Source organism: Protopterus annectens, chromosome 5.part0 (assembly GCF_019279795.1).
Source record: "Protopterus annectens isolate FY-2018-M chromosome 5.part0, PAN1.0, whole genome shotgun sequence".
Classification (NCBI taxonomy): Eukaryota; Metazoa; Chordata; order Ceratodontiformes; family Protopteridae; genus Protopterus; species Protopterus annectens.
The window spans coordinates 880122115-880137860 of NC_056735.1; the positions used below are offsets into that span (position 1 = coordinate 880122115).

The 15746-nt window shown below is 39.5% G+C and overlaps 1 protein-coding gene across 1 annotated transcript in view; it reads right to left on the reverse strand.

The window, feature by feature from the left end:
* Window positions 1-6451: 6451 nt before the first annotated feature.
* The window catches only part of POLD3 (DNA polymerase delta 3, accessory subunit), a 713420-nt gene continuing 704125 nt past the window's right edge, over window positions 6452-15746 (reverse strand). The window contains exon 12 of the mRNA XM_044072678.1: window positions 6452-7197. Coding sequence (XP_043928613.1) covers window positions 6992-7197 — 206 coding nt within the window. The 3' untranslated portion in view covers window positions 6452-6991. The remainder of the gene's footprint in view (window positions 7198-15746) is intronic.

Below are 15746 nucleotides of genomic sequence, written 5' to 3' on the forward strand. Positions count from 1 at the left end.
TTCCTCTGCCTATCCTTTTTTGACTTCTCTTCCATGGTTCTCTTGGTGGGAGTTTGAGTCCCAGAGACTGGGGAAGAGGTGGAAGCTGAGGCTGAACCATGAGCCGGGGGTGCAGGGGCTACCGAACCCGTGGAGGGAAGTAGGCCCTTCAGGATGAGCTTATCCCTCCTTTCCTTCAGTGCCCTGGGGTTAAACCCAGCACAGATAGAACAGGAGGTCTGCAGATGGGCCGCCCCACACACATAGGTTCATAGGTAGGTACCAGGCTATTGGCCCTAGGGCCTATATAAGCCTAGCCAAGTGGTACCATGGCTTTTGCCACCCAAGAAAATTATTTTCCTGTGCCACTGTCAAGCAGAGCCAAAGAAATGATCCCTGGGGTGAATTTCCTATCTCCCATCCAATCATCAAGATTTTTCTTGAAGAGCGCTAATGAGGAGCTTTGTTTGATATAGATAGGTAGTTTGTTCCAGAGTATGGAAGTCTCTGGGACAGGAATCTATCCCTCCAGTATGTTCTGTTTATTGTGGTGACAAGGTTTAGGTCCCTAGAGCATGTAGCTCGGAGGGATTGGGATTTCTTTAAATGGAGCATGTCCAACAGCTCTGGGTTTGACATAGCTTTGTATGTTAGGCAGAGATCGCCTCTGAGTAGGCGACATGCGACAGAGTAAAGCTGGGTTTTTTTGAGACAGTCTGTGTAGGTCATCTGTTTGAGGCCGGTAATCTTCTTTGTGAGCTATTTCTGCGGCCTTTCTAGTTGTTGTAGATGTCTTGTGAGTTACAGGGGTGTTGTACTCTATAATGGGTCTGAGTGATGAGTAGTGGGGGACGATGACCTCTTTTTTCCTGGATGAGAAACCTTTTGTGATGAGGTGTGCCACGTACATCGGCTGAAGTGAGCTTATGGCCACACATTGTGCACTTTCTGAAACCTGGCTTAGGGGTATCTGCCATACTCTCATGATAGGCCCAGAACACTACATATGCACACACACGTTCTAAAGGAAAGATCAAAAAGGAGAAGTTTTTTTTTTAACGATGACCTGCGCAAAGGGGAGATAGCAGAGATAGAAAAAGATCAAAAGAGAGAGAAATTGGCTCAAAAAAAAAAAAAAAACATTCACACAAATAACTGCTAAGAGCTCAGACCACAATGCTTACTTTTCAGTGGCAAATGAGATCTGGGGGGGGGGGGCATTTTGGGTAAGGGAAGGAGCTTTGAGCTTGGATCAGATGCTGGATATGGGGCTGAGCCAGATCCGTAACCCACAGTTGATGATCAAATTAAGTCAACTACTTCAGATCAGTTGCTACTAGTTACTAGCAATCTTTCTAATATCACTTTAGCACTCTGCAACTGCTCCTCTTCTTTTTGTTGGATTCCCCTTATTCTGCAATACTTTAACTTTGGCAATAATTCTTGTTACATCTTAACTACATCTCCTTTTATTTTCCCCCTATTATCTTCACTAGCTATATCTTCTGAAGAAACTTCTATCTTTCCTAATAACTCTCCAATATTTTGCACTACCCACTCTTTAAATTCCTCTCTTTTTAAAAGACAGGTGGGTGGGGAAGCACCAGTGTCTCATTTTTACTTCATTACCCTGCATTTTTAATCTCTGATGTTTCTGGTGCATGATCTGAAACAGTTACTGGATGAGCGTCAAAGCTTTCAATTAAATGCACTGTGTTCCTGTGAAATATAATTATGTCTAGTCTAGCCTAGTTATTGTACCTTCAGAAATAATATGAACATTCTCTCAGAGTTTCTACTACTGAGTTCACACCTTCCATATCAAATACTTTCATAACTTTCTTCAGAAATCTACCCTTTTTTGTTATATGTTTCCCTCTGTAGGTCCCCTACATGCTTCTTCACTGTTGCAAATCAAGTTCCGGTCCCCACTGATAAGCATTATTCTGTACTGAAAGCTGATTATTTCTCCTCAAATTTTCTTAAGCTCCATAACAGCAGTTGGAATATAAACACATGCCAGTAGCCCATTACCACCACAACAAATCTACCATCACTATCTCTTCTCTCTCTTCTATCACTGTTGGAGCTGCTCCAGCAAGTAGTATAAGTACTCTCTTTTCTCTTGTCTCTGATATTCTGCTGAATATCCATCCTGAAATCCTTTATCAAATTCACATACTTCTTTCCAAATGTGTCTCCTGTAGCATTGTTATATACTTTGCATTTAATTTGATTCAATACTCTTACCTTTTTGTCTATACCTGTGATGACATTCACATTCCAAAATTATATGCTTACTGTAGCTATTGTGATAAGTTATTATCATCCATTATATATGATATTTTTTTAAATGTCTGTTTCCACCTTTTGTGTTACAAGTACCCACTAATGTTTGGCAGGTTGATCCTTTACACAGTTGTTTCTTGTCTTCTTTTGAAAATATGTCCCATTATACAAGGCTTTTTTTGTTAATGAAAACCCTCAAAAAATCCCCAGAACACCTCCATAACCCATTAACATAACACAAACACATAGAACTGTATGCATCTTCAAATAATGAAGTTTAATCCTCTTTATAGGTAAAATTGTCCTAAATTGACAGCTGCATCTGCAGGCAATTACTAAAATGAAGGTTATCCATGGTAAGTAATACATTAAAGCCTGTCTCACCTTTCCCCCTCCAAGATGTGAAGAACTTGTATGCTTTCAGAAAACATTAACTTAATAAAAAGTGCACTTGCTATCTTTAAATAAAAAGAAATTATACACTGTTCTAGTAAATCCATTAAAGTATTTAGTTACTAGAAAAGCTGCTTGTATTTACTTAATTTTCAAACTACTTTTTTACTGAAATGCTTGCCCTTGTACGTTTTAATTTTGCACCTCTCTCATTAAACGTCTAGACCTCTCAATTTACTGCCTTTATTTAGCTTTTTTCCATGGAAATGCAAGAACAAAGCATACAGCTCCCCTCAACTTCAGACTTCTTAACTGGCAATGAACATTTATTTTCTTAAAGAAAACTATTCATTACACTGTAGTCTCATTTTCTGTAAAACTCATTTGCATTCACAAAAACTGTCACTAGATTAAGACAAGAGCTTTAATCCAGACATTCCCCTATGCAAAAATAAAAACATATTTCAATTCCACATATAATCATTGTACTTTACATTCATACCCACCCCAACAGCTCAAGAATACAACTTATTGACTTGAAAATTGTTTTATGTACAGTTATTTTCTCCTTTTTCTTTTTTTTTCTTCTTTTACTGTCCTCCCAAACATTAATGAAATGAAGTGGGGCATATACCTGTCAATCCAACAAGTTTAACAAAGTCAACAAAAACCCAAGCTTTCTCAGGCTCTTTTTTTTGTAAAGCCATAATTCACAAATGCGACTGATGCTTTATTGTCTCATATTTATTCATTAATTTCAGTGTTTTGGGTCTTATTCCTGTTCATCTCCATCTCCCAAACCCAGACTCTGGTTCAAGTCCAAGGTACTTCTAATTCTTCCAGTCAGCTCCTGTGTTTTTCTTCTGTCTCTCAAGCATTTCCATTACCACTAGAAACAGTTTCACTAGCAAAGTCTCTCTATGAGATGGCACAGTGGTGCAGCGGTAGCATTGTTGCCTCACAGCAAGAGGTTCTCTGGTTCGATTCTTGGCTGGGGTGCCTTATGTGCAGAGTCTGCATGTTCTCCCTGCCTTCATGTAGGTTTCCTCCAGGTACTCCGGTTTCCTCCCACATTACAAAGACATGCATCTGGAGAGTTTCTCCCTGGGCCGCAGCTGAAAATTGGCTCTCCTCCAAGTTGGACTTTCCCGGTTAACAAATGTTAAATAAATAAATAAAATAAAATAAATGAGCCTTACCATCAAAGGAATGAGACACACAGTCCCCTTCTATTTATGGCCCACCTCTTGTTCAAACTTCTGTATTTCCCCTTAGCCTGTTCTGCATCACAAATGATTCTGATCCTCCAGGAAAAAAGAATGTTCTGATGACAGCCAGATACTGCTAAGATTCAACTTGATTTCTACAGCTGTCACTAAAAGACTGAAATGACTTCCTGTAGCAGTCAGAAGAGGGAATTCTAAGTACCGGAAGGCTGCCAGTGTAGGTTTGTACAGGCAAAGAACCCATATGTCACTGCGACAGTGTGAATTCTTTAAAACATACAGGTTGGCTTAACAGTTTGTACATGACTACAAACATGGTACCACACAACTTAACTAGAAAAATGTTAAAATGTTACATAAATAAGCTTAATAACTACTGTAACAACATTAGCCTTAAAACAAAAAAAAAACTATACAAGTGAACTGCAACGACATCTGGGCCTGAAATATCAGCTATCCCCTTCTATTTACTAATCCCCCATTAACAAGGATTGCTAAGATGAAAAAGTGATGCTGAAAATTTTAGTTCTGGTTCATAATGTGTGATTAAGTGGTTAGAAGGGCCTATTCTGTTTTACAACTAAGTTTGAGATATTGGGAGGTATTCATCCAAGAGAAGTGACTTTTCCATTTGTCACATGGCAGAATCTTTCAAAAAGTCAAATACGAAGCAACATTTCAAAATCAGACAATCATATGGGTATTCTAAAATTCACCTGGGGGTAACATGGTCAGAACTACTCTGGCCATGAACCTGACACATGAAACTCTAAGACCATTATAAGAATAATGCAAGCCTGTCAAACATTTTCAGACAGGACTCCTAAAGCTAGACAGTATTCAAACCTACAAAAGTGGGACCAACCAATTACCTGCATAAACTGAAGATTACTTCCTTGCTCTTTATAAGAATTTCTCTAAACAGGTAACTCGGTACATTTGCTAACCTGTATGCTGATAGGCATAAACTAGAATGGATAAAACTGGAATTCACCAATACCATCAAATCCTTGTCACCTTCACAGACATGAGTGACTGCAAGGGATACCAGCAAATGGAATTACTATGGGCCATACAGCATTTTACAGAGTTAAATAACATTCCTCATTTAGTTACCCAAGGACATTTTGTGCAGTGGTTGCCTGTTTTGTATGCTCAAATATAAAAGCAACAGACTCAGCATCGTCTGTACAGAGAACTTCTTTAGTTATAAACGAAAACCACTTGGCAATAGATCCAAAAAATAAATTTATTCAAAACACCTTAGCACCTTGGCCAACACAGCCCTCAAGAAGGGTTCCTATTAAATGACTGAAGATGCATTCTTTCGAATGCATCTTGATCGAATTGAAAGCACGAAAAGGCAAAATAGTGAAACGGCATATAAGCGAATTCTTTCCCTGGGAAAGAAATCGCTTAGCCGCTTCCATTACTTTGCCGTTTTCGTGACTGTAGTGCGATCTCGGAGATGGTATATTAAAGTACGGGGCGAAAAAATCTCTGTTCTAAGCGTTCGAGATTGTAAGCTTTCGCTTACATGGGTTCGATAAATCATCGTTAGCTTTTTTAAGCATTCGATTATTTAACATAGAACCTTCAAGAAGTATAATGCATGTAAGAATACATTCCCCTTAAATACACTGCCCAATAAAGCAATTAGTGAGGCAATCAAAGTGTTTTGAATAAATTAACTTTTTGGATCTATTGCCAAGTGGTTTTCGTTTAACTTCTTTAGTTATACCAACAAGAAAAATGAAAATGAGGAAACATATTAGTGACCTTGGGAAGATATTGTGGACTGGTTTGCCTTAAAGTAAACTTACAATTACATGAAAAGATCTTTCAAGGGCCAGTGTTTAAATGAACCCAAGTAGAAGAAATGTTAGGCACAGAAAAAGTTAAAATGACTTACCCATACCAAAGTAAACATACATAGATTGCTTCTCCTCCCTAGTCACAGAGAAAGAGTAACATGCTGGGATGCTACAGATCTAATATTTGCTTTAGGTACAAGACATATATGCTGGCTGTCTAGAAGACCATGGGAGATCAGCAGGATTATGGTAAATCTTGGACAAAGGTTTCAAAACGTTACAACCACTGTAGACGGCTGACTCATGCAGTTACCTTGGTGCATTCTGCACAACTCCCATTTACAGCTGGATACAGCCAGTGTTCTGTACTAATGTACTTTTCTGATTCAACCACTCAGTAGGGGTTAAGTCAAAGATAAAATTATATTCAAAACTACAAGTTCCATTCTATCATGCATGCAAGAATTTTCCAGCTCCAAAATCTGAGCTTCTGAGTCTTTGAGGTAAATAGTGTGGATGCTGGATTGCTTAAGGCAGCCACGATAAAGTCTAAGGATGAGGAGCTCAATTTCAGCTTCCATCACAAGTCATTTTGCTTTTTCTTTCTTACTAAAAGAAAGTAGGTTTACACATTTTCAAAAACTACACAGTGTAAATCTGGTCTTACCCACACAAGCAACTAACCATTTAAACATACTACACTATACATTACACTGAAAAGTGACTATTACATATGCACAAACTTAAAAATTTAGAAATGACCAGTCTGTATCCACAGATACAGACCATTTTAATTAACAAATGATTTAATTACATTTGACAATTCAATAAGCAAGATAAAACGTTATAGGCAACACAATTATACTGTAACTATTTCTTGGGTGACTGCACAAAATGCATCCACTCAATTATAACTACACTGTATGTTACTATTTACATGGATGTGTCTGCGTGCTGGCATGTGCATACATATATCACACATATACACACATTTTCATATAGTTTTAAAACACTTGGAACATTCAACATGCTTCTGGCATTATGCTTTCACCACTTGTCTACCACATGAATTGCAGAGATGTTGTAATATAGGCTAATACATGTAAAATGTCCCCAAAAAAATGAGTGCAAGACACACTCGTAGAGTCCTCAAATTACTTACATAGTAGGTAATTCTACTTTGCGAATGCATTTTTTTTTAGTTTACACATATTAAATCTGTACTTATGAAAACCGCTGAATCATAACAGTTTCAGTTCAAGCTTCAGCTTAAACACTTCTGTTTCTAGGCTATTTTTTCTGGAAGAAACCCATGATAGATGCCTGTTTGACACCTTTTCCAGTAGCTGCTCCTTTCTTTGATGTTTCCTTTGCTTCCTTCTTTGTGGGTGCTGGGGGTGCCTTCTGTGCAACTCCTTGTTTAGGCAGCTGCTTGGAAACTACAAATGGATCCTCATCCTCTGAGTAAGACTCACTCTCATACACTTTTTCTGTTACTGGAAAAGAATTAAAGAAATTATTATACTGTGTTTTCAGTAGGTGTGTACAAAGTGATAAATCTCTTATCTCAAATGAATGCAATCATCTTTGTTTTGACAAAGGCATTCAACAAACACAAAGTTTTGGTATTTTTCAGAGTTAAATACTTCTATTATCAGCAGTGATGATTCATGTGTATCTTAGGTTTTGATAAATCAAATAATATTCACTGCTGCAAAAATATATAAGATGTGCTCCTTTAATCTCACAACTATGCTACTGTTTTTACTTCATAAAACCATATATCCAAAGTCACCTCTGAAAATCTGGCCAAGACATCAGGGACATTCCCATGTTCTTTTACAAAAAGTGCCATGGGATCTTTTACATTAACGTGATGTACCACCAATTCGTGTAGCTCAGGTATCAGTTTTACTGTCCCATCTCAGGGGTGCAGCATCCCCCAGGCTACATTACACTGTCAGTACTGGAAAATTAATTCCAAGCATTTGGCATGGGAATGGAACGCACAGACTTCTGATTAATTCACTGTTAGTATCAGTGGCTCATTCTAGTCTGCATCTGTACCCTCAAATTCCTTCAATATCTTTCACAAGTGTCTGATTTTGTAAAAGGTCTCCTATAATAATAAAAATGCTGCTGCATCCAGAAAGTTTTCCCCCATGTATCATGTTCAGAAAGTATTCTTCAAATTCTTCTAGCCCAAAAACAATAAAAGATACAAAACAGTGTAAAAAATGATAGATATTAAGTTCAAACTACATCGTCCTCTATCTAAAGGACTTAAGGTTGGGAGAACTCAAGACAACTTGCCACCTAAACTTTACGTGACTGTACAACTCCTCCACTTTTCCCACTATTCTGCACATTTAAAGGCCTCTCTCCGGATCTTTGTTACCCCCAAAGAAAGCAGAAAATAAGATTAAACCAAGGAGGAGACAAATGTTTTATGGAACAATTTCAAAACCATACAGAAAGGCAAAAAGAATTTTTGGGTCATAAAGGAAAAATGGACTTGGTCTTAACATGTATATAATTACAGTAAGTTCATGGCTTTTGTATGTAACAGAACTAAAGAGTTTCCAGAATAACATGCTGGGCAGCTTACTGCAAAGGCAGTCTAGAAACAGTATTTCCAGAAAGACCTAGATTAAAGATCTCACCTAAAAACATCTCAAGATACCCTTTTCAGAAGAACCTGAACTGGAGATATATGTCCTACAAATGTCTTACAAGTAAAAAGGAGACTTAAAAAGTATGACAGGGGAGGACAAGTATACTCTTGCGTTCAAGTATGAAGATCCAGTTCACATTATACTAACTAACACACAGTAATGCAGCAACCGGAAGAAATATTATCCATGAAGTGAAAGATATGGACAGCCTAAAAGCAGTATGCTGTTGAGCCTTGGGTATAATGAGCCTAAAGTGAGGCAAGGTATGAGGCATTGTAGAAAGAAAGCAGCGGGGGACCTCAGCAAGTAAGAAGTATCTAGTAATCTCAGACGGAAACACCAGGAGGCACCAGCAGTATGTACTCAACAGCCTAACAGACGTAAAGTCATGAAGACGATCATGTTAAAGTATTATGCCTGGGACAGGAGTCCAAAATAATAAACAAGAATCTGGAAATTTAGCACAGAAAGGCCAAAAAAGCACTCCATTAGCAGAATGCAACTGGGACAGTCTGTGCCCAAATGCAACATAAGATGCAAGGCTACTGAAAAGTAAAACTCTTCAGTGAAGAGGGCTTTAGTACGCCAGAACAGAGTTAACTGAAAAGCATTAAGCATATTCAGCCCAAAAGCATGACGGAAGCAGAATCAGCCTGGGGATGGCTTTCTTAATCCTTGAAAAAAAAAAAAAAAAAGAGGAGCAAAAAGGGAAGAGTGAAAAGCACCCAAAATGCATTTGCTTTGAGACATAAATGCAAGCACTAGCACTTAAAGGGACAACTTCTAGAAGGATGACACTCTAGTCCTAAAATGGAACAGTACAGGTTTCAAATGGAGCAATGTAGACACCCTGAAGCAAGGGACACACACAGTCCAAGAAGAAAGGAGAACAAGAAGAGAGCTACCTACAAAGGGAGAGAAGTGCTCAAACAGGAACCTGTGAAACAAAGGATCAGATGACAGGAACCTGTAAAACAAAGGATCAGATGACAGCAGATGGCTGATCAACTCATAGGTGTATACTAGGCTAATGATCACTGGGGCATTTATAAACCTAACCTTCCAACCTAACTTCATCCCACAAGCTACTGTGCCTTGTTAGGGCATGATTTAATGGCTGCCTCTGTCTATCAGAAACAGAAGTGTCAGACTAGGGGTGAGTTTCCATTTTCCCATCCACTGGTCCTGGTTGTGCTTGAATACGGTTAGGGAAGGGTTCTACTTCACGTGGATGGGAAGTCTATTCCACAGAATGAGGATTCTCAGATACATACCTGTCCCTCCAACACGCCCTACTTAACTTGCAAGCAAAGTTGAAATCCTTAGATCTAGTAGTTTTGGTGCTGTTCATTTTGCATACATGCAAAAGGTCCATTGGAGCGGGATCCAAAGATGCTTTGTACGACAGGCATAAACTGCTTCTCAGCAGTTTGTAGAAAACAGAGCACAGAGAAAGGGTTTTGAGGCGATCTGCACAGGACACTGTACTTATGCCCTATTTTCTTTTTGTGAAGAACCTCTGTGGACGTTCCATTTGTTGCATGCACCTGGTCAGGTGCATACAAAAAGGTCTGTTATACACAATGATGAGTCTAATTATGGCCGAGTACAGTTGTACAGTGACTTCCGTGGACCTAGATACCATGCCCTTAACACCTGAGTATCACAGAATGATTTTTTTACAACCTTAGACACATGTTGGTCGAAAGCCAGGTTACTATCTCTGACTACTAGCTGTACTTTTAAGCGTGTTTTATCAATGAAGTAGTTTTCCTGGGTGACCATCTCCCAAAAGCTACTATTATTCTCAAAGCTTGTGGAAGCCATGTAGCAAATAGCACTCTCCTAAATTATTAGCCGACAAAGATTTCAAAAGAAAAGCATTACTGTATACCACACTGAGAAATAGAGATGCAAAAGGCTGCAGAACTGTGTAGAAGTAATACTGATCGTGGGAAGAGGAGCTAAAAATGGTACATGCATGTGGATTAGAAGCAGCAATTAAATAAATTCTAAAGAATACCTGCAGTGCATTGAGACCAATAACTAAGAGGTATAGCACGACATGCACTAATGTCTACTGACAGAGATCCCTACTTGTTGATTACAGCGGCCACAAATAAAGAATGAGAGGGGAAGGGTGGCAACTAAACTTCTTCCTGTTGTTAATTGTGTTTTTTTGAAATAGTAGACACATTAAACTAAAAAATATATATATTTGCTTGCAGTAGGCATGTGTAGCGCTTCAAATTAAAGCCACACAAGGCTATTTATTTACAAGCATATTCATCGCAGGACTCAAAGAAACTTTTACTTCAAGAAGGAGCTCCCCCAGGTCTCAAAACAATTCTGAATTTTGAGGAGCTAATTTATTTAGGGCTTAGATAGTTAAATGTGTTAGTCAAGGTTTCAATGTCCTCAAACAGCCAAATGAATCTGTCACTAGTAGCAAAATAACTTGAAAAGGAATGTCCTAGGAGCTTCCTTACCCTGCTCATCACTAACAAGATCTCTTGCAAACCACATCGCCACAACAGTCAGGAAATCCTTCTATGTGGCACACCTCATCACGAAGGGCTTTTCATCCAAAAAAAGGGTGTCCCTGTCCATCACCCTCATTACTCATTAGACCCATTATAGAATACCATTTCCATTTGGTACCTCTCAAGACATCTCCTCTGCAACAAAAAGGCCTCAGAAATACTTCACTAAAAGAATCACAAAGAAAAGCAGATGCCCTATGATTCTATGATAAATACTCAGCAAACTCTAAAGCTATACTCTGTCGCTCATGGCTCACTACTAACATACATCTGAGGTAACATACAAAGGCCATGTCAACCTACAGGCATGGATCCCAGCTACAAGAAAAGATCCCAAGGATCTAAACCTTGTTACAATAAACTAAACATGTCCACAATAAACAAAAAAAACAAAAAGGAACTCCCCAGACTCTGGATACCCCGAGACTCATGAGACCATTGTGCCTCTTTAGACAAGCAGGAAGTCTCCTTGAGTGCCTTCTGGGGAGAAAAAGGATACCGATTGGATGGGAGGGGTACCCAGACACCACCCCAGGGAAAGAGCATTGCCCAGGGAAGGTAAATACAGGGGGAAGAAATAGCCAGGGAATTAAGAATTAATAGGCTTAGCCTAGTACCCTAGCCCTGACTATTCATCATCAGATACCTAACTTCCAACATATTCAGATTCACAGAACAAAAGGTGAACTGCAGAAATAGGATTTTTTAATAGAAATACTTATTCTTATAATCAGTCTTAGAGACTGGGCTAATTTGAGAAGATTTAATCAGTATTCCTCTCTGAATCCATATGATTTTTTTTTTGCCAATTTAGGCTGGGAAACTAGTTGGGTTAGGAATTTACCTTAACTATAAATGTTCACTGCTGCGAAAGAAAAAATAGGACTTTTGCCACAGAAGATCTGGCGCCTGGCCTAACTTTCCTCTCTTGATTGGGTGGACTCCTTCTCACCTGGATGTCAGCATGTTTTTGGCATAAGAAGGATGCTTGCTCATGCAGTCTTTAATCTTTCTTGTCCCTTTAAGTTCTAGTGATATGGGCTGAGACCACAGCAAGAGCCGCCTAATGTGGAAGATACCTGCAAGAATGGCTGAGCAACCAGAAAAAAACTGCAACGCTCCCTCTCCTGAAGCAAGATTATCCTGAGGAGGGGAAAGGGGAACTTTCCAAAGGCATCAGAGAGGAAAGGTAAAAAGGAAAGTGACTGGGTACCCTCCCCAACCCTAGCATGCTCACACAACAGAAGGAGAAAGGGCAGAGGGAGGGAAATATTGCTGCAACAGTGAGCAAAGACATCTACAATTACATTAAGTGCTCAACACAGACATACAATATTCATAGTATTGCTCACTGCTGCAGTAGTGATAACACTCTGAAAGATTCCCAGAGCTAATGGTACATTTGTTAAGTGGCCTCAATTATTGTTAGCAATAGACCCTGTAATGTTCACATGGCAAATCCTGCCCTTGGCCTAGAAATAATATATGTTATAAATGCTTGGAGATGGTGTACGCTACTGACCAGATAGGTGCTTCTTAAGTGGTTCAAGCACTGGGGCTTCTAAGGAAGGCAGTAGTGGCTTCTGTGGCTCTTGTACATTAGGCCCTCACATGCTCTGGTACACTGTTGCCATGGAAGGTGCAATAAAGATTGAGTGAGCGCGACACTTAGAGACGTGTCTGTTTACAGAAGTGCCTACTCTCCTTAGCCACTGCAAAGGATACAACTAACTGGCTAAATTCAATCTTTCTCCTTTTCAAGGTACAATTTCAGTTGCTTAAGCTCATTCAGGGTATATAAGAAGCTTTCCCCTTGTTCTGTGGAATAAGACAGGGATAAGGAGGTTAACAGCCTGTTTTAAGGAAAGTTTTGTCACCACTGTGGACAGGAAAGTGGGACTGGTGCTGACAGTTTAACTATCATTATGGAAAATGAGAGTTGCTTGCCTATGAAGGCCTTCAGTGCTATGTCCTTCTGGCAGAAACAATGGCCACTAAAACGCAGCTTTCCAGGTGAAGTATCTGAGGGTTGCTCCAGCAGCTGACTCTAAAGGTGATAGATTTGGTTCCTCATTGAAATATGGGGCGCACAGCAGTGGTGCAGGCAGTGGTTAACACACACACCAGAGGTTCTCGGGTTCGACTTTGATTCGGGTGCTGGGTGCCTGTGTTTGTGGAGTTTGTTGTGTGTTGGCGTGTTGGGTTTCCTCCCTCGTCCTCGGTTTTCCTCCATTCACAAATTTCTCAGCATTCATCTGGGCTGAGGCTCTCCCAGGCTCTGTGAACAGGCTGAACCTAGGAACGTTCGGTCATAAAATAAATAAAAATAAATAAAATAAAATATCTCCAGCCTCTTCTCCTTAACTCTAAAGTTTACTGCAGCTCTTCCACTCCTGGTTAATCAGTTGTTCCTTCTACTTCTTTCTCCCAAACCAGATAGTTTCTCCTCTCAACAATAACTACATCATTTTGCAAATTTTATAACTCTAAATGTGAATCATTAAGCTCTTTATTTCTGCACCCTTGATCATGCAATCCCTCATTATTTACTTTATATTTAGAGCCACACTGGCAAAGAAAATAAGGGACTCAGAAAATCAATAACTGGTATGGTAATCAAGAAAACTTGGCTTTATTTGCAAATGATACTATTTTGCACTGGATAAATCCAGAAAAGGACATCTTTTTTGTGGAACACTTTGAGAAGGTTTCAAGTCTTTTCAGGATATAAATATAATAAACAAAGGTTATAGGCATAAATAACGCAGCCACGCACAAATTGGTTCAGCACTACCCATATTTACAGGTGCATAATAAGATGAAGTATTTAGGAGTATGGATTAAAAAAGCTTCTGTTATGGCAGCTATGGATATATGGGAAGAGACTAAACAAAAGATAATACAAAAACTGAGAAACTGGAAGCTCTTGTTTATGTTTATGGACAGCAAGGTAAAAGTAGTAAAAAATGTTTAAAGTCCATTTAATACAATATATACAGGTCAGGCATATTTTTATCAACCAGAGGAGAAGCTGTGGGCAATAACTGATAAGCTGTGGGCAATAACTGATAAAGAGTTGAAGGAATTTATCTGACAGGGGAAGAGGGCAAGAGTTAAGTGGGATAAGTTGATCCTCACAGCAGAACAAGGTAATTTAGTATTACCTTACTTGAAGTGATATTTTAGAGTTAACTTAGTTAAGGTTCATATACATAACATAAGCATAAAGTTATAAGTCAAAGTGGAAATGGATGACGATGAAGCAGGAGGGGTATTCAAGAAACAGAGTTTATAATTTCTGATGCAGATCCTTAAGGAAAATAATAATCACGCATAACATATTCATAATGGTGTAGAAAATATTCTGAGAACTAAGCCATCATGGGAATGGAGAAAGGAGATTTTGCATATAGGGATAAAGTATAGTTGTGTACACTTACCATAAATGTAGATGCTCGAGTGTATTCACTGCTGCAGTCATCACTTTTGGGTTATCTGCTTGCAGTAGCCCTCAGTTGGTCTGATTAACAAAGTCTTGGGTCCTGCGTCGGTTGCTGTCCCTTCTTCCATTACGTCAGGTCGTCAGGGGTATAAAACATGCACCTGACGACATTACATCAGTTTTTCTTGCCCCAGATGTCAGGTGCCCCCTTAATGGGGAGCAATTACATCTATAAATATACAAGGTTATACCTCCAACAAAAAAGCAAATACACCAAAAAGCTTTTGAAGATAGTAAAGGAAAGTAAAGGTATATCCAAAAAAGAAAAAGAAGGGGGCTGGAGGGAAGGTAACCAGGACTGCAACAGTGAATACACTCGGACATCTACATTTATGGTAAATGTACACAACTGTACTATGTTCTTCGTGTTTCCCTGTTGCAGTCATCACTTTTGGGTAGATTCCCAAAGCTAAGGATGGGAGGAGGAATTTAAATAAAATCAGGACCAGCTAAAAGGACCTGCAAGACTGCAGTGGCAAAGCCAGCTCTGGATTTAGAGAAAATTGGCAGATGGTAATGATTGGTGAAAGTATGTACAGAACTCCAAGTAGCAGCTTCTAGGATGCCCCTGGTAGGGACGCCTCTGAGAAAGGCTGTAGAGGTAGATGCAGCCCTGGTGGGGTCTGATCCCCATGTGGGATAGGTTTTCCATGGTGTTTGTAGCAAATAAGAATGCAATGGCCTATCCATTTGGAAATGGTTTTTGAAATAGCCTTCCCTTCTGCCCCTGCAGCAAATGCCACCAGCAGTTGATCAGATTTCCTTTGAGGTTTAGTTCTGTCCAAGTAGAATCTAAGTTGCCTGTGCACGTCTAAGGAGTGCAGAATCCGTTCCTCTTTGTTCTGTGGGTTAGGAAAGAAGGTTGGCAAATGTATAGACTGATTAAGGGCCACACTGGATACCACCTTGGGCATGAAAAGGAGGGATTGGTCCTGAGGGACACCATGTCCGCATGAAAGAGGATGAAAGGCTCCACTGCCATGAGGGCCTGTAATTCAAATACCCTTCTTGCTGAAGTGATTGCTAAAAGGAAAGCTGTTTTCCAGGAAAGGAATTTTAAGTCCGCAGTGGCAGCTGGCTCGAAAGGAGGAAGGGTGAGCTTTTCCAATACAAAGTTGAGGTCCCAGGCTGGAGTTGGAGCTCTCCTGGGTGGTCGTAGATTTTTGGCCCCTCTGAGGAATTGCTTAAGCAGTGGATGAGATAATAGGGGTGGTTCTGTGTTATAATGAGCTGAGATGACTGAGGCGTGAATTTTGATGGAGGAGAAAGACAGGCTGTTATGAAGCATCTCAGTTAAGTATTGTAAGATCTGAGGTAAATTGGGC